The sequence below is a fragment of the Paroedura picta genome, chromosome 2, assembly GCF_049243985.1.
Source record: "Paroedura picta isolate Pp20150507F chromosome 2, Ppicta_v3.0, whole genome shotgun sequence".
Classification (NCBI taxonomy): domain Eukaryota; kingdom Metazoa; phylum Chordata; class Lepidosauria; order Squamata; family Gekkonidae; genus Paroedura; species Paroedura picta.
Genome location: NC_135370.1, coordinates 64,753,738 through 64,773,653, shown reverse-complemented (window position 1 = coordinate 64,773,653; position 19,916 = coordinate 64,753,738). Strand labels below are relative to the sequence as shown.

Genomic DNA, 19,916 nt, shown 5'->3' with positions numbered 1-19,916 from the left:
GGTAACCAGTGCAGCTGTTGGAGTATTGACCAGAAGGTTTTAATGGTTTTTTTTTACTGGGATTTTATTCAGGCTATTGTAACCCGCCATGAGCCATTTGGGAGTGGCGGGTAATAAATCAAAATAATAATAATAATCACTGTGGCTAGATGTTCTGGGCGCTAGTAGTTTAGCTTGGTGCAGATGGTAGAACATCAGCCGCACTACTCTTGTGCCCTGCACCTCCATGGAGAGGGAGGTATCTAGGATCACGCCCAGGTTCCTGGTGGAGTGAACCACTGACAGCTGCATTCCATCCAGGCTGGGTAATGTCACTTCCTCTTTAGGACCTTTCCTGCCCAGCCACAGGACTTCCATCTGTGAAAGGTTGAGGTTCAGATGGCTCTGAATAATACTTACATAAAAAAAAAGAACAGAAATTTGTTTTTTAGGCACAAGGACCTATACACTGGATCACAATAATGTTGTCACTGGGGAATCAGCTGGCCCAAGACTGTCAGCATAAATATAATCTCTGTTTGTCTTTAACTCTCATTCTAGGGTGGGTGAAAAACAAAACAAATATTGATTGCATGTTAAATATAATAATGGTAATTCTTGTTTGCCTGTGTGCTTATGCTCACTAATCTAGGTTAGAACGGCTATTTTGCATAGGGCCCAGAAGGAGTGCGCAAAACCCACCTTTTCTCCCCTTTGAACCACTTTGAATGGATTAAATATGTAAGCAGTTTTAATATGCTACTGCAGATTTCTGAGACGGGGGAAATAAAATTGCTCTCCAGATAGTGAAATGTTCAGAGGGGGCCTAAAGGCTGCCCTCTTGTTTCAGGTTTGTGGAGAAGTAAGGTTTTATGGTTCAGCTGTTCTATTATTTGTATACACAATTCCTCCATGCTGACTTTTAGGAGCTCTATGGATGGACAGAATCAGTCAGCTGAAACAGATATAGGTTGAAGCCTAATTTTTTTCCCTAGACCTTGTGCAGAATTGTAATCCGTCTTCTCCTCTTTCTTCTGATCTCATTCTATACATACAAGTTCATTCTATAAGATCAATTTTATTTTTGGAATGTCATGAAGATAACAAATGGGTTTGTAGCCTGAGCAGGGCCCTCTGGAGAAAATGCAGCCACTTTTCAATCCCTGGAACAGACAACGGCATCCTCCAATTAACACACTGCCTTTGGGCAGAACATTCCTAAAGAGGTCACCCCCAGCCAGCTGCTTGCTTAGCCTTATCTTGAAGACAGGCAAGCTAGCAGATTCCATACGATGCTTAAAGGTGTGTGTGTGTAGTCATCTGGCTGAAGGAACTGGGATGCATCATGTCTTGTGGCTAACTGTGGAACTGCAGTTCTGTGTTACAGGATGGGCCGTAGCCTGGATAAATTCCTATGATAAATTCCCAGATTAAATTGCTGGCATCACTAGAGAAGGGCTCTCAGGTAATAAGGCTGGGATGGGGGTGGCTCTCTGTGGGAGTTGCAGCCTGTCAGAGAAGATGGTGCTCAGCTTAACGGATCACTGATCTTACTGGCTATAATCCATTATACTTTTATCCCACAGTTCTGCCTAAGGATAATATATTGTTGTTGGACTATTTAACCATTATAATTCAGAGAGCCAGTGTGGTGCAGTGGTTAAGAGTGTCGGGATGGTGTCTGGTGAACACAGGTTTGAAGCCTGCTGGGTGACTCAGCCTAACCTCAGTCACAGAGGGGTTGCAAGGATAAAATGGAGGAGAGGAGAATGCTAGAAGTTGGGTTGACCTTATTAAATAAATGTTTGTTTCATATTTTATTACTTTATTATTTATTATTGTTAAATAAATAATTTTTTTAAAGGTAAGCTATATATTTTCAGTCTTGACAGCCAGTATGGGGTAGTGGTTAAAGTTCTGAGAACCCTGAAAAAATCTAGGGGTCTCATGAGAGTTGGCTGGCTGGCCTTGGGCCAATCATTCTCCGTCTACCCCACCTATCTCCCATGGTGGTTTTTGTGAGGAGGCTCAAATTGAGGAGGGGAGAAAAAAATGTTGTAAGTCTCTTTCAGTCCCCAGTGGGGAGAAGAGAATCAATCAATCATAACCCACCACCTCAAAAAACAAAACCCTGTCTAGATTGGTCATTTAAACAAAAGGATGGTCTCATCTCAGTTGAGATCTGAGGCGGTGATTTTCAGATTCGGCTGATGCTTGTAACCCTTGTGGCTCAAATATCAGATTTTCAACTCCACCCCCCCCCCCCCTCCATTTCTGGACAAGGCACTCATTTGCTACTGGATTTCCCTGTATAGACAGTTGGCGATATAGCGTGATGACAGCATAAAGTCGACAAATGCGTAGCTGCAATAGCGCTTCGCTTGCTCCACCAGGGCCAACGACGCCTTCAGACGACCGGTATGGAGACATTCAGCCTTCTGCCACCTGTTCCCGCATCCTGTCCAAAAACGCAATCCGCGGGCGCCGAAGGGACTACGCTCCCCGGCATGCACCTCGGCGCTCACTGCCCCGCTTCAGTCTAGCTGGAGTTTCCCCACGGATTGCGCATGCCTGGCCAGACGTGGCAGCAGCAGTTCGCTCTTCCAGCACAAGCGGGAGCAGGAGCTGGCTGGGCTATGGCTGGATGCAGTTTCTGCAGGACTAAGTGCTTTGGGGGCAGAATGCTGCTGTTTTTCCTCCTGGTAGGTGGCGGGGGAGGCCCTGACTCAGCGGGTCTTCTCTGAGGGACGAGACGGAGGGAGGGCAGAGTTGTCCCGGGGCACTGGGCTGGTCTCCGGGGGCGGGCGCGGGCGGAGGGCGAGCCTGGGTGTGTGCCTGGCTGCGCTGTCAAAGAGAGAGCGGCCCGACCAAGTTGCTTGGGAAGCTCCGGCCATAGCCGAAGTTGGAACTTCTTTGGCCTCCGGAAGAAGGGGCAGAACAGAAGCCGCGGGCGCGTGCGGAGGGGAAAACTCTGCTGGCTGCGCCGTGGCGGCTGCTGGACTTGCGGGCGCCCCTTGCCCTGTTGTCGGGACTTGAGGGAGTCTCGGGATCCCCAGCGCTAGTAGCAGAAGGATGATGGGGGGGGGGGGGGGAGATGCCTTTCTGTCCAATAAACGCGCGGCGCCGCTCGCTATTCCCGCACGAACTGCTTCGGCGGCTCTGGCTTCATATTTTTGCCCGGGCTCTTCCCGGGATGATTATACAATATCGCCTGTCGGGGAGCGCTGCTGTCGCTGCTGGAGTCTTTGCTTGTGATTTGGCGGTTCCCCCGGTCTGGACCAGGAGAGGCGGGGTCTGGGAGGGAAGGTGGGAACAGGTGATGGTCCTTCTCGTTGGGTGCTCTTGGGGAGGCTATGAATAGGTTGGCCTTTTCTCTCGTGGGGGGGGGGGGGAGAGATGTGCTTGAGGGCAAGCTGCCCTCGGTAACATGGTAGTTAGTTAGACATTCAAGGCTTGCTGTTGGTGCCCCCCCCAGCCCCCCCCCCCTAAACTTTGATCAGAACAAGGTCAGTCTGCTCCTGTGCGCATTTGCCCAGAAGTGTAACCCACTGGGTCTCAGGGGACCTACAAGTGGAAGTGCCCAGTCATATCATGCAGAAACGTTTCCCCTCCCGAGGGTTGTTGCTAGAGGCACATTTGGGTCCTTGGCGTCTCCTGACCTTGTCATCCCTGTACATGCATTTCCCATTGTTTGAATGTCTAGTTCAGAACAGGAAGATTTGGGGCTGTGTTGTTTCCCTTTCCTCTGCATGTGGTGGAGCTCCAGTGTTCCTGCTCCCCTCTCAAGTGCCTGCTATTGAAAGTGAAACACGGTGTATTGCTGATAAGTTAAAGAAGGGCTGGAACATATTTAATCTAGTTAGGTCTGTCAACCTGATTTCCCTGCCCCCATTTGCCATGAAGAGTTAAATTAAGGTTTCATTCAGGTGATCTGATTCAGTAGCAGTGAAATCATAAGTAATTCCAGAGAGAATGTCATTGTCTCTCCTCGCAGCCTTTGTATGCATAGCTACACTTTGCACAATGGATTTGCATCTCTGAACTCTCATTGAAGGTGTTGAAAAAGGAATGAAGAAATCTTAAAGTTGTGGGCACTGAATGGAAAAGCTCTATGATAGCCTATCCAGGAATATCAAGGTATAATTTAAATGCAAAGAGTGCTACAAACTGTTTAATAATGCTAGCTGTTGGGAGGAAAGCTTTTTTGTGGTGGAGGAAAAAGCTTTTAAAACTCTCTTAATTGATCTTTAAAGAGAGTAACATGAATAAATCAGAAGGCTGTTTTAGCATGAATATTTTTATGAATCCTTTGACTTGGCAGATTCAGGCATTATTCCGCCCTTTGACAAATAATCATAACCAAAGTAAACATTAAAATCAGAGTCCAGTAGCACCTTTAAGACCAACAAATATTTATTCAGTGCACTCGAAAGCTCATGCCCTGAAGCTTTACTTCAGACCAACATGGCTACCCATTTGAATCTATCCCAAGGTAAACATTGCTTTTCTTGATACTTGGCCCTTCAGTTACAACTGCATTCCTGAAATAGGATGTTCCCATTGCCATGTATTTACTTTGCTCCCAGCAAGCAAAATTGATCTTTGTTGGGGGAGTGCCACTTACCTTTGCTTCTATTCCTTTCTCTTATTCTACAACCATCCCACTTAATACTCTAGACAGAAATACAATGAAGGACTTTCCATCCCTGAAAAAAGCAAGGTGGTTGGTTGATCTTTTTTGAATTCTTGCCTCTAGCACAGGCCTTGTATCTGTTGGCTTGGAAAGAAGGGGGGGAGCCCTAATGTATTCTTAGTGTGCTCAGCTGGTGCCAGCAAGCTGTGTCCCTGAAGCTAAAAGGCATCTAGTGTCTACATTAATTTTATAAATGTCATAATACAACCTGATTCTAAATGCCACAACATAGATGTTCGCCCTGTTCTATTTCTCACATGCAGCTAATGAGATGGCAGACCTACATCTCACCTTTTCCACTTGAGCTTGCAGAGGAGAGAATCACATGATAGAATGCTCTGCTGAGCAGAGACATTCTCCAAACATAGATGTCTAGCATGTCAGGGGAAAGGCTAAGGCTTGAAGCCTTTCCTTGATTCTGTTAAATATGCAATTTTTTTTGTTTTTGTCTGGAGAAGCAAACTTCCTTTTGCAGCTTCAGATGGCTTAGTCTTGATACTAATTTATTATTAAACTATTATAAGAAGAGAAGTCAATGCCACTTCCTGCCCTTGTTGGATGTATGGATCTAAGCATCATTCAGTTAACCTCTGGGCAATCATGCAAGGATTGTCAGGCATGGGCCTGGCTTCTTGTTCCATTCACCTCCTGGGCTCCTATTGTACATGGATTCCTCTGTTCAGTTCTCCAGCTGCTGTCAGATTCCTTTCCCATTGTGTGTGAAGATTGATTTGTTCTGATTCTAGATTTCAGTGTGCAGAGTCAAGACGCTTCCACCTTGTATGCTTCCTTGTAAAACATTTCCCTTGTGGAATACTGATCTGAAGCTTTTGATTTTTGTTTTGCCTTAGTGTCCTCTATAGTATGTATTGTGCTTTGCTTCCTTTAAAGTAGTGTAGCTAGCCTCATTAAATGGATTGGTCTATAGGTACAATCTGATGAAATTTGAGAGCCTCTAATTATCAATTTATGTCATTGCTGGCTAGTTTGTTGGGGGTGGTGGACAGTAGTTAGAGTTGGAAGATCCTGTCACGATGTTAGAGATAATTGGATTAGTTTGGACCAGGTCCATAACGGCAAGGGCTGGCAAGTCTAAATATTAAAGATGAGAGAAACAGGAGAAAAAAGCTGTGGTATATTTAGGGAGCTGTGCAGTGTTCTCTGTGTCTTAGATGTTCTGCAGTAAAAGCTACCCTACTGTCTTTCTTACAGTTCTGTAATTCTGTGTTTTAAATGTCATCCAGGCCATGCAGTTTTATAAAAAGTACTGTATCCCTCTTAAAATGAAACATCTCTCAACCCTTCTCTTCTGCAAAATTCCTGCTCTTGCTTTTTGTACTTAGAGCTTTGCAGGATCAGTCCTCAGGCCCGCAATTCTCCTCATCCTTCTCAGGAGCTTGCTTTATTGCAGCCATGCCTTTTCTCAAATGAAGTAACTGTTCTACTCTAAGGTGAAATTGCAAAAAGCTGTTGCAATTTATCCAGATTATTCTTTACTCTGTTCTTTGTTCACCCTTGTTTCCTTTGCTCTCTGATGCTGAGCATATGTTGATTCAGCTAATTTCTTCCCTTGATGCAATGTACAATAAGGAATTCTGATTGCTGCTATTGTAAGCTTGAAAGCATATATTAGCTTAGCATCAGTTGGAAACAGGTTAACACCTTATCATTCAAGAGATGCTTGATTATCATCCTGTTCCTCAACGTGCAACAGTAATGTCAGATGTGTTTGACTGACTGAGAAAAATATAAGACATGCAGCAGTAAAACAGCTTGAAGATTGTAACCCAAGGATCTGAAATCTTGCATGTCTTCTTAGTTTTATGTAACAGCCTCAGGATTGAATTCTATCAGTATAATGTTAACTAAAGAAGCAAAACTTGTACCTTGCAGTCTTTTTTGTATTTATTTTGCTTGAAGTAATGCTTACTCAAGAACGTATGGGTGTATCTAATGCACGATGGAAACGCTATATGTACACTTCTCATTCAAAAGCATATAAAGTGTATCATTGGGCTATAGTCAGGAAGCATATAAGTAACCATTGTTCACAGCAAAGATACTTCTAGTCCCTTCATGGATAGACTTTATATGCTTTTGAGTGAAAAGTGTTACATATAGGATTTCTATTGCCCATAGATACACCCATATGCTTTTGACAGAACACGAGGAAGGTGAATCCATACCAAAACATTTTAGTTTTTTGTATTTATTTTGCTTGAAGTAAAAAGACTGCAAGTTACAAGTTTTGCTTCTTTAGTTAACATTATACTCATAGCATTCAGTCCTGAGACTGTTACATAAAACTAAGAAGACATGCAAGACACCAGCTTGGTGTAGTGGTTAGCAGTGTGGACTTCTATCTGGTGAGCCGGGTTTGATTCTGCACTTCCCCACATGCAGCCAGCTGGGTGACCTTGGGCTCAGCGCAGCACTGATAAAACTGTTCTGACTGAGCTCTCTCAGGGCTCTCTCAGCCTCACCTACCTCACAGGGTGTGCGTTGTGGGGAGAGGAAAGGGAAGGCGACTGTAAGCCGCTTTGAGACTCTTTCGGGTAGAGAAAAGCCGCATATAAGAACCAACTCTTCTTCTAACGGAGGAAGATGAATCCACACGGCAATGTTTTCTGTTTCTTCAAGCAAAATTAATACAAAAAAGCTATGAGATTTGCTTTATTGACAGTCCAGCCAGGCGTATTTTTCTTTGTACATTGTTTATTTCATTACTGCATCTCCCAGTTATATTGTGATATGGGTATAATGTTAAACATGTGTAATTCTTTCCTCTTGAGATCTGATTGTTTAAAGATGCAACTGAGGAATTGTTTAAAGATGCAACTGACTTGATCACCCATCCTTCCCCCAAATCTTTGTTTGTAACATTGGCTTAAGAGGCTTCCTTTCAGAAGTAGTTTTAACATAGCAAGGGTCCATTAAAAAATGTTGCTGCTCTTAACCACTACACCACACTGCCATTTCAGATGTGGCTTTCTCCAAGGAGACTTGAGTTTGACTACAATACAAAATACATACACAGCAGAAATAAAACCAACAAACCGAACTCAAATGCAATCTATGAGACCTGGAACACCTAGCCACAGTGACCCATGCAACGCTCACCTCCAGATCAGACTACTGTAACTTGCTTTATGTGGGTCTTCCCTCACCCGAAAGCTATAGTTGGTCCAGAATGTGGCTGCATGGATCCTATCCAGGATCCCCTGGAGCGCATATACAACCAGTTCTCCAACAGCTGCACTGGTTGCCGATTGAATTCCAACTCAGATTTTAAGTTGCTGGTTCTATTCTTTAAGGCCTCTGCTCAGCAAATACCCCAGCCCCAGAGAGGTGCACTTGGCCTTGATGAGAGCCAGGTCCTTTTCAGCCTGGCTCCAGCCTGGTGGAATGAATTGCCATCTGAAAAGTGAGCCCATATGGAGCTTCCTAAGTTCAGGAGGGCTTGCAAGGTGGCATTCTTCCACCAGGCATTCAGTTGAGGCCAAGGACCACCATTAACATCAAGTCAGGCCCCCAGCCAGACCCCCACTATCCTCTGTTTTGTGCCTGATTGATAAACTGCAACCACCTTATCTCCACACATATAGAGTGAGCAGGAGTGATGTATACAGATTGTTTTACTATATCTTATAACCTAAATTTACTGTATTGGTTGTAACTTATTGTGTAAGCTGCCCTGAGACCGAAGGAGAGGGGTGGCCCGTAAATTGAAATATAAATATAAATAAAATAAATCTAAAATTGCATAATTGATTGTCTAATAAAACCAGATAGCTTATTTTAGCAAAAGGCTCTTTTACAGAATTCTGCTTTACAATGATGTTGGAATAAACATCCTTAGGAAAGCCATTTCGTAGAACTGGCCCTTGTGGACAATCTGGACATTTGGCAACAGGTCAGGACCTAAAGCAAGCATGCAGTTACTTCATGGTGTGAGGTGGTTCTGCAGGGAGTCCCAGACTGTTTGGAGCTTTATAGTGACAGCTGTTCATCCTTTTGATCTATATGTGTCCGACAAGGTTGCTTCTTGTCTCCGTTGCTCTTTAACATCTACATGAAGCTGCTGGATGAAGTCATCCAGAGATTTTGGCTTGGTTGTCACCGATATGTTTCAGCTATATTTCTCATTTCCAGCTGATCCCATGGAAACTGTAGAAACCTTGAAACATTGCCTACAAACAGTTTTTGAGTAGATGTGAGCTAATAAGTTGGAAGTGTTACTAATGGGCAGAAGGTCTTACCCAGAATTATAGGTGTTACCCATTCTTTGTGGGGTTGCATAGTCTGTGAGTGCTCTTAGACCCAATTCCTCTTGCTGGATAAACAGATGGAAGCTAACCAGCTTTGATGGGTTAGCCAGTTGTAACTAGGGTTGCATGCTCTAGCACAATTCGGCGAGCAACAACACCCAAGGTGGCCAGCACCACGGAGGGGAGTTGCTGGCGGTGGAGGTGCGGCAGCTGGCGGTTGTGTGCAGGCACAGAGTTCTGCACTTGTGTACAGATGCTGGATGGTGTGCCGTCACTGGCGCCGCGGTGCTGGCCGCCTCAGGTATTGGTGCTCACCGGAGCGTGCAATCCTAGTTGTGACAACCCTAGGTGTCCTTGCCTGGACAAAAAAATCTGGACGCTGCAGTACATTTCATGATTATATCTAGATTAGATTAGATGACTACAGTGCGCTCTATGTGGTCTGACCTTGAAAAGTGTTTGGAAACTTTAGACTGGATGTTGACTAAAGAGGGTTGCAAGTCTCGTACAATTCCAGTGTTGGTTCATCTTCATTGGTTACCTGTTTGTTTCTGAGCATAATCAAGGTGCTTGAATTGACCTTCAAAGCTCTATATGGTTTGGGACCAACATACTTGGTCTGTAGAACTCCCTGATCCCGAAAGAACCTGCCCAACCATTATGGTCATCTTTGGAGGCCCTGTTTTTGATAACCCCCACCTTCTGAGATTAGTTGGGTTGCTACCCAGGAGAGGGTGTTTTTGGCACCAAAGCTTTAGAACTCTTTCCTCAGGGAGAGTTATCTGCTCCCTTATATTGCCATCTTTTGCCAGCAGGTGAGGGTTTTTGTTTTGTTTTGTTTGACTTTGCTTCAATGATCCTTCCTTCCTGCTCAATGTTTTGTGTTCTATGTTTTTAAAATATTTTGTATCTATTTTACCTTTTTAAAACACTTTTTAAAAAGTTGTTTAGTCAAGTACATTTGAGAGAGTGGTTTATTTTAATGATTTTATAATTAACTAGATTTAAAGCCCATTTTATTTTTAAATAAAATGGGCATTATAGGTTCCCTCCCCCGGGGCCGGCGTGGGTTGCAGAAGCAGGCATCCTCGTCCCTGGGGTGTAGCACGGAAGGCTTCCGGCGGGCCGGGCTTCTGGTCGTCTTGCGGCCTACCTGTGTTCTGTGGTGGAGGCTCGATAGTGTCGGTGAGGCACGGGGATGCTAGGTCGGTGGCTGCTCGGAGGCGTGCAGACGGCGCCTTTGCCGCGGCTCGCAGCATGCCGGGGAAGAAGGGGGCCAGTCTCCGAGGGGGTAAGGTCTTGTCTGAGTGTGTGTGGGTGGGTGGCGTGGCTAAGGGTGGTGTGGGGGGGTAGGGTTTAGGGGGTGAAGTGCGGAGGAGTCGGCGAAGGGGGAGATGTTGGGGGGGTAGTGAGGGAAGGGAGGGGGTATCACCGGCGAGCGGCGTTGAGAGCGGGCGGTGGCTGAGCTTCTTCCTCGTTCAGCGGCAGGGTCCTGGAGGTTGGCGGCGGGTAGGTGGGAGGCGGAAGGCGTCCTGGGACCGTGGCATCGCTGGCCGGCTCCCCGTCGAAGTGTTGAGGGCGTGCGGCTGGAAAGGAGCAGGGCTTCTGCGTCTTTGACGCGGCGACCCTGCTCTTTTTCTGGCAAGTTGGGAGGGTGTGCGGCTGGAAAGGAGCAGGGCTACCACGTCGAAGATGCGGCGTCCCTGCTCCTTTCCCCGCATCAAAGCGTTGTGTATGGCGGCCAAGGAGGCAATGCGCGCCTCCCCATTGCCTCCTTGGTCCAGGATTGACACTCGGAGGGGCGAATCAGGAGCCGCTTCGCGGCTCCTGATTCGCCCCTCCAAGTTTTTATCCCGGACAGAGCCCGCCCTAACTCTTCCCAACTTGCCCTTACTCTTTTATTTATAACCGCGGAGCGGTTTACAGATTTTTCCTGTATGCCTTGGTGACCCTCAAAACTAACATGGAGTGTGTCAATGTGGTCAGATCTCTTGAGTCCAAGTGTGTATGGGGACCAGTTTCCATGTTAAATCTGTTCTCGGCCAGGCCCAAATGCTTTTGTATCGGGATAGGATGCAACCCAGACCCCTAAATGTGTCAAGACAGTTTGGTAGAGTTAGATAGAAGGTACTTAGCAACAAAATGGTAGCTGAGTGTTTAGTTTTTATCATGTGGGGTGATTGGTGGAGTGTTTGCATAGTGTCAATTGGAAAGAGTCAAATGAAACAGACTTTATCAGGCATTTCTGATCTTTTTTTCAAGAACTATCCGATTACAATTTGGGTCAAGAGCATATTGTATTAGTATTATCTATTAAACACATCAAGAGATGAGAGTGACCTAAAATGAAAGTAAACTAGCTTGATTTGCTATTGTTCTCCTGAGTTGGTTTTTATACCCTGCTTTTCACAGCCATAAGGAGTCTCAGAAGTGGCTCACAATCACCTTCTACTCCTGCCCCCACAACAGATACCCTGTAAGGTAGGTGGCGTTGAGATAACTCTGTCAGGACTGCTTGATCAGAGCAGCACTATCAGGACTGGGACCAGCTTAAGGCCAACCAGCTGGCTGCATGTGGGGGAGCGGGCAATCAAATCCAGCTCACCAGATTAGAAGCCACCGCTCTTAACCACTATACCATGCTGGCTTTCTGACTCCAGAATGCCAAAGTGTATTTTCAGGAGTCTTGAAGGCTTAATGACTTTCATTGCTGTGTCTTGAAAGTTGATCCTAAAGATGTATCATACTGGATTTACAAAATTGGAAGCTATCTTCTGCCAATTAAGATGTTGGCTATTTGTCTAATGTAACAAAGAAAAATAAAGGCATGAAAGAAAAAATATTGTGGCCTTCTGATTCTTAGTTTTGTTCTTCAAAACCAGAATGAACTGAAGTCAAGCTCAACGGTTGTATGTTTTTTCCTCAGGAAACGCGTTTTGTTGTTATTCTGAAATGTTTATTCAAAGGCTTTTAACAGACCTCCTCTGAAGTAGACAAAAGCAGGTCTGCACTGTGGCAGTTAGTTTGAATTTCTTACGTTCTTTTAAAGAGAAATTGAACAGACAGAAATAGAGTTTCCATATGGGAAGTAGAATCTGAAAGTCCTAAAAATGCGAGTGAACATCTCTCAGGATGGCTTGTGCTTTGGATGTTATTATTCCTGTGTGGAACAGATTGACAAGATGGTGCTTGGAGTACTTATCATAGTTTCCTTAAATCTCCTTTCTCCAACATATTATAGATCTGATGGCTATTGAAGAATGACCCCAAATTGCCTTGCTTTCTGATGTGTACCGATAGAGCAAGCTAGTCTTCCCTTTGGTTCCTGCCTCTGAGGTTCTGTTTTGTTCTTACTTTGGTTTTTGTCACATAGACAATAGATTTCTCCTTCAATTATAGAGGCTGTTATTTGTTTCTGTGTTTATCTTTAGCACAATGTAAAACCTCCACACTTGTACGTAGGAGGTGTCACCATCTCTGCAGTGCCCTCACTGAATGTATAAAAGCAGCTGATACCAGCTGAAAATGTAAAGGAATGGCACAATGTAAAGGAAATAAGCAACTTATAATTTTCTTTTTTTTAAACTTTGGGCAACATGCTGAGAGCATTTCCAGGCCTGCAAATGCCTTATAGCTGTAATATTGAGTCAGTTGTAGTCTGGATGTCATATGGAGCAGAATGAAGTAAATTGGGCTATATCACTTCAGACTGCAGGTGAAGAGGCGTAAATAATGTCAATTCATGTAAACATTCCTGACAGAAATTGAGTAAGTTCATCTTTAAGAAAACTTCTAGCTGAACCCTATTTCCATTAATGGAGAGCTGCTAGTGTAGGGCAGGGCTGGCCAAACTGTGGCTCCATCAGATGTTGCTGAACAGCAATTACCATGAGCGCCTGCCAGCATGCTTGGTACAGTTTGGCCACCTGGTGTAGGGGAACTTTAAATATGTGCTACAGCCAATTCTTCTGCCTCAGAACTTTGCCACCCCATTAGCACCTCATTCTGCTGCTTCTGTAAGATATGTCTCAGATGTGATTTTAAAATTAACACATACAATCTTTCCCACACCCAGGATCAATCGCTTTTTGTGCTGTTTAACATGTCAGAATCCATAGCTTTGTTGGGTGATGAACTGGCATGCTAATGTTGCCCTCATAGCATTGTACTTGTATTAGTAGAGTTTAAATAAGAATAGATGCTTTGTGTTTGTTGGATATTACAGTGGTGTTTTTAGATCCATTAGTATTGTTTTTAAATTGGTCCACATACAATAGTTTTGCAGTGTAGCTGATACAATGATGCTGCAATATGTGGACATTTTCCCCCTTATAAGTGGCTGTGTGAATGCTGACATGTACATGTTTCAGAAGTGCTAGGATAGGGAATCTATGACCTTGATACAAGTATGACATATGCAGGAACAGCTGTTACATGTAGATGGCTCAGTGTATTAGCTGCTATATTAGAAGTATCATGTGAAGATGAAACTCAAATATTTTGGCCACCTCATGAGAAGGAAGGACTCCCTGGAGAAGAGCCTAATGCTGGGAGAGATCGAGGGCAAAAGAAGAAGGGGACGACAGAGAATGAGGTGGATGGATGGAGTCACTGAAACAGTAGGTGCAAACTTAAATGGACTCCGGGGAATGGTAGAGGACAGGAAGGCCTGGAGGATCATTGTCCATGGGGTCGCGATGGGTCGGACACGACTTCGCACATAACAACAACAAAATCTGCTAATTGTAAACATTTTGAAAAGGGATATGGTAAGCAGGCCTGAATGTTACGAGATGAAGTGATTCTGAAAGCTACTTAGAAAATGAGTTGGAAAAAGTGAGCTCCATACCTGTAAGGACCCATATCCTTTAAATTGTCTTTATTTGAAGTTGTTTTATAGCTTGAGCCTAAGTGTAAATGCAAGTGAATCTCATTGACTGAAATTTGAATCCAGTTGGGGTCCCAGTCACAATTAAGCAATTAGTGGTAATAAATATTACAGTATTCCCGTAGAGAAAATATATAGAAGATATGCAATGAATTCCCTTAATTAAGGCAAACTCACTATAAGCATGGGAAATCTTAAAACACACTGCATCAAATAAAAAATATACATAATTTGTAATTATATCACAAACATTTGTTGCCTTTTTCAAGAATTATCTGATTGCAGAGCATATTATATTTTAAGTATGTGCAATGATTTTTCTGCTTGGTAGTGTGTACTTCTGGAAAAAGTCAGGGAGTCTGAGCTAAAGGTGGATAATGGGAGAACACACGCCATAGAAGCTGAAAGGTGAAGGTGGGTGATAATTATAGTTTTCATTTATATAAGGACTCTTACACACTTGCCCAGTTATTGTTTATATAAATATTTTCCATGAAACATCCAACTACTTGTTGTTGTCTTTAAAGTCACATCAGCCAGGAGATGAAGAACGCAGGTATAGGGCAGAAAAATAGAATTCCATAATAGATTCTGTTGAGTTAGAAGTGCAGGGGGGATAAATGAATGGTTACCATAGTTATATTCAGTAACTGGAATACATAGATCTTATCAAGTAAGTCACAATTGTTCACATTTTCCAGATGAAACCTTGATGCTATAATGTACTGTTGACATTATAGCCATTAATTTAATGTGACTGAGCCAGGGTTTGAACTTAGATGCACCAGGTCTGAGTACCATAGCAAGCCAGTCTTGTTATATATTTATATAGTTTGTTAAACTGGTGTTTCAAAAACTCCAGTTCCCAATGTCTTTCCACCCCATCTGTTTGGTTCTCTAAATTAAGTTTGTGATTTACAAGAGCATACCATGTGGTCTTCAGCAGTGGTCCCCAACCTTTTTATCACCGGGGACCGGTCAATGCTTGACAATTTTACTGAGGCCCGGGGGGGGGGTTGTCTTTTGCTGAGGGACGTCACTGCTGCCACCTGAGCCCCTGCTCCGCTTGCTTTCCCGCCAGCGCCCCTGACTTCCCACCGCCGGCTGGGGGGCGCTGCCAGCAGCAGCTGTGCAGTGCCACGCCGAGGGGGAGCCCCAGCCATGGCGGCCGCTGAAGAGCACCAAAGGTGACCTGGCGGCAGAGTGGCAGGACAGCCCCCGAGGCAGCAGCTGGGGAGGAGCCGCGGCCCGGTACTGACTGATCCACGGACCGGCACCGGTCCCCGGACCGGGGGTTGGGGACCACTGGTCTTCAGGACTGAAAAGCATTGTTAATCATAGAATCATAGAGTTGGAAGGGGCCATACAGGCCATCTAGTCCAACCCCCTGCTCAACGCAGGATTAGCCCTAAGCATCCTAAAGCATCCAAGAAAAGTGTGTATCCAGCCTTTGCTTGAAGACTGCCAGTGAGGGGGAGCTCACCACCTCCTTAGGCAGCCTATTCCACTGCTGAACTACTCTGACTGTGAAAAACTTTTTCCTGATATGTAGCCTATATCGTTGTACTTGAAGTTTAAACCCATTACTGCGTGTCCTCTCCTCTGCAGCCAGCAGAAACAGCATCCTGCCCTCCTCCAAGTGACACCCTTTCAAATACTTAAAGAGGGCTATCATGTCCCCTCTCAACCTCCTTTTCTCCAGGCTGAAGATTCCCAAGTCCCTCAACCTATCTTCATAGGGCTTGGTCCCTTGGCCCCAGATCATCTTCGTCGCTCTCCTCTGTATCCTTTCAATTTTATCGACGTCCTTCTTGAAGTGAGGCCTCCAGAACTGCACACAGTACTCCAGGTGTGGTCTGACCAGTGCCGTATTGATGTGATGCCCCTGTTGATACAGCCCAAAATGGCATTTGCCTTTTTTACCGCTGCATCACACTGCCTGCTCACGTTTAGTTTACAGTCCACAAGTACCCCAAGGTCTCGTTCACACACAGTGCTACCTAGAAACGTATCCCCCATCCAGTAGGCATGCTTTTCATTTTTCTGACCCAGATGCAAAACTTTACACTTATCTTTATTAAATTGCATCTTGTTCTAATTGTTAACGTGGCTTTGTTTTTTGTTTGTTTTTGCTTTAAACCATGAGCTTTTTAGTCCAAAGGGAAGTGTGTCAACAATGGTTGGCTCTTTTGTACTTTATAACTTAATTGCACTTTATAACTTAATACAGTCTGGGTGAATGGTTAATTGAAGCATGCAGCAAGTAAAAATCACTTAAAATAGGGAAGCTTTACCAAACTGACATCCCCCTCCAAAACTAGCATTGTCAGATGGAGAAAAATGTGGACTTTTTCTTGCAAGCTTGCTGCTTCAGTGGAGAAGGGTGCCAAATGAATGTGTGTTGTGTTGGCGATGGGACCTTGTTCCCAGTCCCTCAGATTCATTGATGTGGGAGGGAAGTCTTTATTACTTAAATTTTAACTGATCTCGCCAGTTAAATAGCTGAACACCTGCTGCTCCATGAATGGCCTCTATAATTCCCTCAACACTAGTAATACTTAGTTCTTCATAAGGCCATGCAGCTCAGGCTATTTTGCAAAGCAGGTCAGGATCATTATTACTCTTCCTTTTCTGTATTTTCATCACAGATAGCTGTAGTATTGACTTGTTTTCATAAGGGACTTAACCCCATTTTCTTCCCATTCACTTCTGTAGCTAGCAGGTTGCTTTTCAGGGTGTTTTCTTTCTAGCAAGCAGCTGAGGCTGAGATAACTCAATGTCAGTAAATCCAGATCCTTGGCAATATTTGGCTCTTTGTTGAATTTGTTTATCTTGCCAAAGGCATTTGGGCACTAGTAGTCTACCTATGATACAGCACAACTAAGTAAGTTTATTGAAGTTGGCTTGTGATACCTTATGTTGTGAATTCTCTCATGTTTTGATGAAACAACCCTCTTTGCTTATATCAGTAGAAATGCATTTACGTTGAAATTCTGTATTTTGTAAATAATACAGCAATAAAGTTAGAGAATGGTTGTATCTTCTGCTTGTAACAATTCTCAGGATAATTTATTTCTTCTTTTTTGGCAATTGGAACTGGATCCCCAATACTTAGTATCACAGGCAGTGTAATGACAAAGGCATTTGTCCCATTGACTCTTCAAGTACTTGTCACTCATTCTGTTGCTTTGCTACAGATGGTATACTGGTGCCTTTGGACATGTAATGATGTAGTACAATTATTACCAGTAGTGTAGTGATGAAGATGCATTATGGTGTTCATCTATAGCAGGCTTTCTCAGCCAGGGTTTCATGAAAGCCTTGGAAGGGTTTCCCAAAGGAGCTGGAGTTAATTAACTTTTTATACATTTTTTAAAATTTGTTAAACATTTATTGCGTGATATGACCATATATAGACATGTTGACCCAGCCACCCCTCCTAAAGTGGGAAATGTACACAGCTTACTTTTCAGCCACATTCTACGTGATCCCATGAAGAATGTTTCAGGGGTTTCTCAATGATAAAAAAGTTGAAAAAGGCTGATCTGTAATAAAGCTACCCAAACATATATTTATTGAGGGATAAGATTTATACAACATGCCTTTTCTATTTCTGCTTTTATAATATTTGATTCTAATTCAGAATTGGGTTAGACTTGGAGGGATTTGCTCTTTTTTAAGTTGTGCAGGTTGGCAGAATAAGGTTTTGTAAGCACTTCTGTCAACCTGCACAACTTAAAAAAGACTTTTCAGAAGTGAAGACAACTTTTCAGAAGTAAAGACCAAGTGGTCATTAGTACAGAGTGATTTACAAGAAGCCTTGCCTCCCATTAGAACAAACACAGAAAAGCAAGAACATCATGTATGAATTGCTCTGGCAAAACAACCTAAATATTATAATGCAATTTCAAAAATGTTTTTTTCTGTCCCCCCAAGTGGATGTTACCTTCATCTGGGCAAATATAAGGAGATTTTGGTTTAAAGGGAGATAGTGTTGCATGGGGATTAACTGTGGTGATTTAGGAGCCTCCAGCATGATATCATGAAATTACTAAACTGGAGTTTATCAGCAAATTTGATTGCATTCATTTAGGGCTTAATCAAGACAAGCATTTCCCTGCTATTATGGGTGCTGATCAGAAAGCAAAGCTGGGCAGACAGCGCTAATGCTGTAGTGTGAGTGATCACTGTCCTTGTTGAGTTTGCCTAGAAAGGGCCGTAGCTCATTTCTTACATTTGGTGGCCTTCTGCTTCAAATAGTGGCAGTTGTCATCTTTGCTTCAAATTTGTATGTTTGATTTATTTGTTTGAAAGTTGGTCTGTAAATCTCTCTAGGTGTCTTCTGAGAACGTGATGAAGCAAGCCCTTGATTCTGAATGCTCCTGCCACCGAACTGTGCTAATTGGCAGATGTCTGTTTCTGCTGGAGTAAATTTTCCCTATTGTTGAAGACTTCCACAGTTGGCATGAGATTTGGGTTACAGGACATGTTTCTGTTTCCAGGTCTTTATGTCGTAAGTTATTTTTGCGGGCTTTCTAGCTGTGCGCTTCCCTCTTAATCCCTTTAGGACTGTCACTGTTCTTTTGATGGGACATAAATAAATAAAGCCAAGTATGTGCTGAGGCAATGCTTCCCATTGCTCTGTAGTTATGTTCTTTCCAAGGGTTTGAAGCCCATTTTATCATGCAATTGTTAACATGTTCGGTTTCAGAATCATATTGCAATAATTTTTAAATTTTGCCTAATAGATGTTTTGTATCATCAGTTATCAATTTTTTGTAAGTATTTCTCCCCCTCTCATTCAACCACCTTGGTTCTTATGTTGTTCTTTCAGTTTTGAGACTACTTGAAGATAAATTAACCAGGGCATGTTCTTTCTTAATAGCTTGTCATTCTTTTATTTTCCTCTGCTTGTCCATCATGCTCTCAGAAGTTAAATTGGTTATTTTCTTTCTTGAACTTAAATCATATTAAGCATTAATTAAAGAGTTCAATTGTGAAACTGGTAGACTTAGAAGGAAGGCCAGTCTTGAGTGGTGACCCACCTCACCTCAGAGGGGGAGGGTAAGTACCTGCATCAGAGAGCTCTGAACTTCCAAGAAAAAGGTGGGCTGGAAGCAAACTGTTGTTATAATCCTGTCAAAAAGTTATCTATAAATTGCCCGGCAAGTAATCTTTCCACAGCATTTTGCACCAGCTCAATCTTATGAAGAATTCTCAATGGCAGCCCCATTTCAAGTCCATTGAAGTAATCCAGTCTGGTTTAACTGTTCAAAGAAGGGCCACCACTGTTTTACCACTGGTTTCCTGGCTGTCTTAAGGAAGCTACAGTTCCCCAGTGGTGAGTGGAGATCAGGCTTTCTCAACCAGAGTTTTGTGAAACCCTGGGGCTTCTTGATGGCCCTGGAAGGGTTTCCCAAATTGGTGGGAATTAAATTTTTTACATATTTTAAAAATTTGTTAAACGTTTATTGGGTGATATGACCATATATAGTCATGCTGACCCATCCACCCCTCCCAGAATGGCCAATGATGGGCCTGGAGCCAGTTTGGTGTAGTGGTTAGGAGTGCGGACTTCTAATCTGGCATGCCAGGTTCGATTCTGCACTCTCCCACATGCAACCAGCTGGGTGACCTTGGGCTCGCCACAGAACTGATAAAACTGTTCTGACCGAGCAGTGATATCAGGGCTCTCTCAGCCTCACCCACCTCACAGGGTATCTGTTGTGGGGAGAGGAAAGGGAAGGTGACTGTAAGCCGCTTTGAGTTTCCACCCCACAGGGTGTTTGTCTTCTTTTTCCTCCTCCTCCTCCTCTCTTCTTTCTTCTTCTTCTTCAGGGGCTGGTTCTCAGGTGGGTGTGTTCACAGCTATGCATCCCAACCATATTCTGCATGATCACCCCACTTCTGCAGTTTCTTGAAGCCTGAGAGATGTTTCAGGGTTTTCTCAATGGTAAAAAAGTTGAGAGAGGCTGGTGTAGATGTTGTTCCTGCTGCCAGGCTGAACTGTTCCCAGAACCTACCTGGCATTCCTTTGCTTTGTGGCTGGAATAGTGGCATCAGTCCTATAATATGATCAAGTAGTCCT

At 43.7% G+C, this 19,916-nt stretch overlaps 1 protein-coding gene across 2 annotated transcripts in view; it reads left to right on the top strand.

Annotated features, from left to right (window-relative positions):
- Positions 1–2,508: 2,508 nt before the first annotated feature.
- Positions 2,509–19,916, top strand: part of PDIA5 (protein disulfide isomerase family A member 5) — a 201,510-nt gene continuing 184,102 nt past the window's right edge. For both annotated transcript variants that reach the window (XR_013228164.1, XM_077320450.1), the window contains exon 1: positions 2,509–2,681. Coding sequence is in view for 1 of the 2 variants with exons in the window: in XM_077320450.1 (XP_077176565.1) it covers positions 2,547–2,681 (135 nt within the window). In the remaining variant the exon portion in view is untranslated. The remainder of the gene's footprint in view (positions 2,682–19,916) is intronic.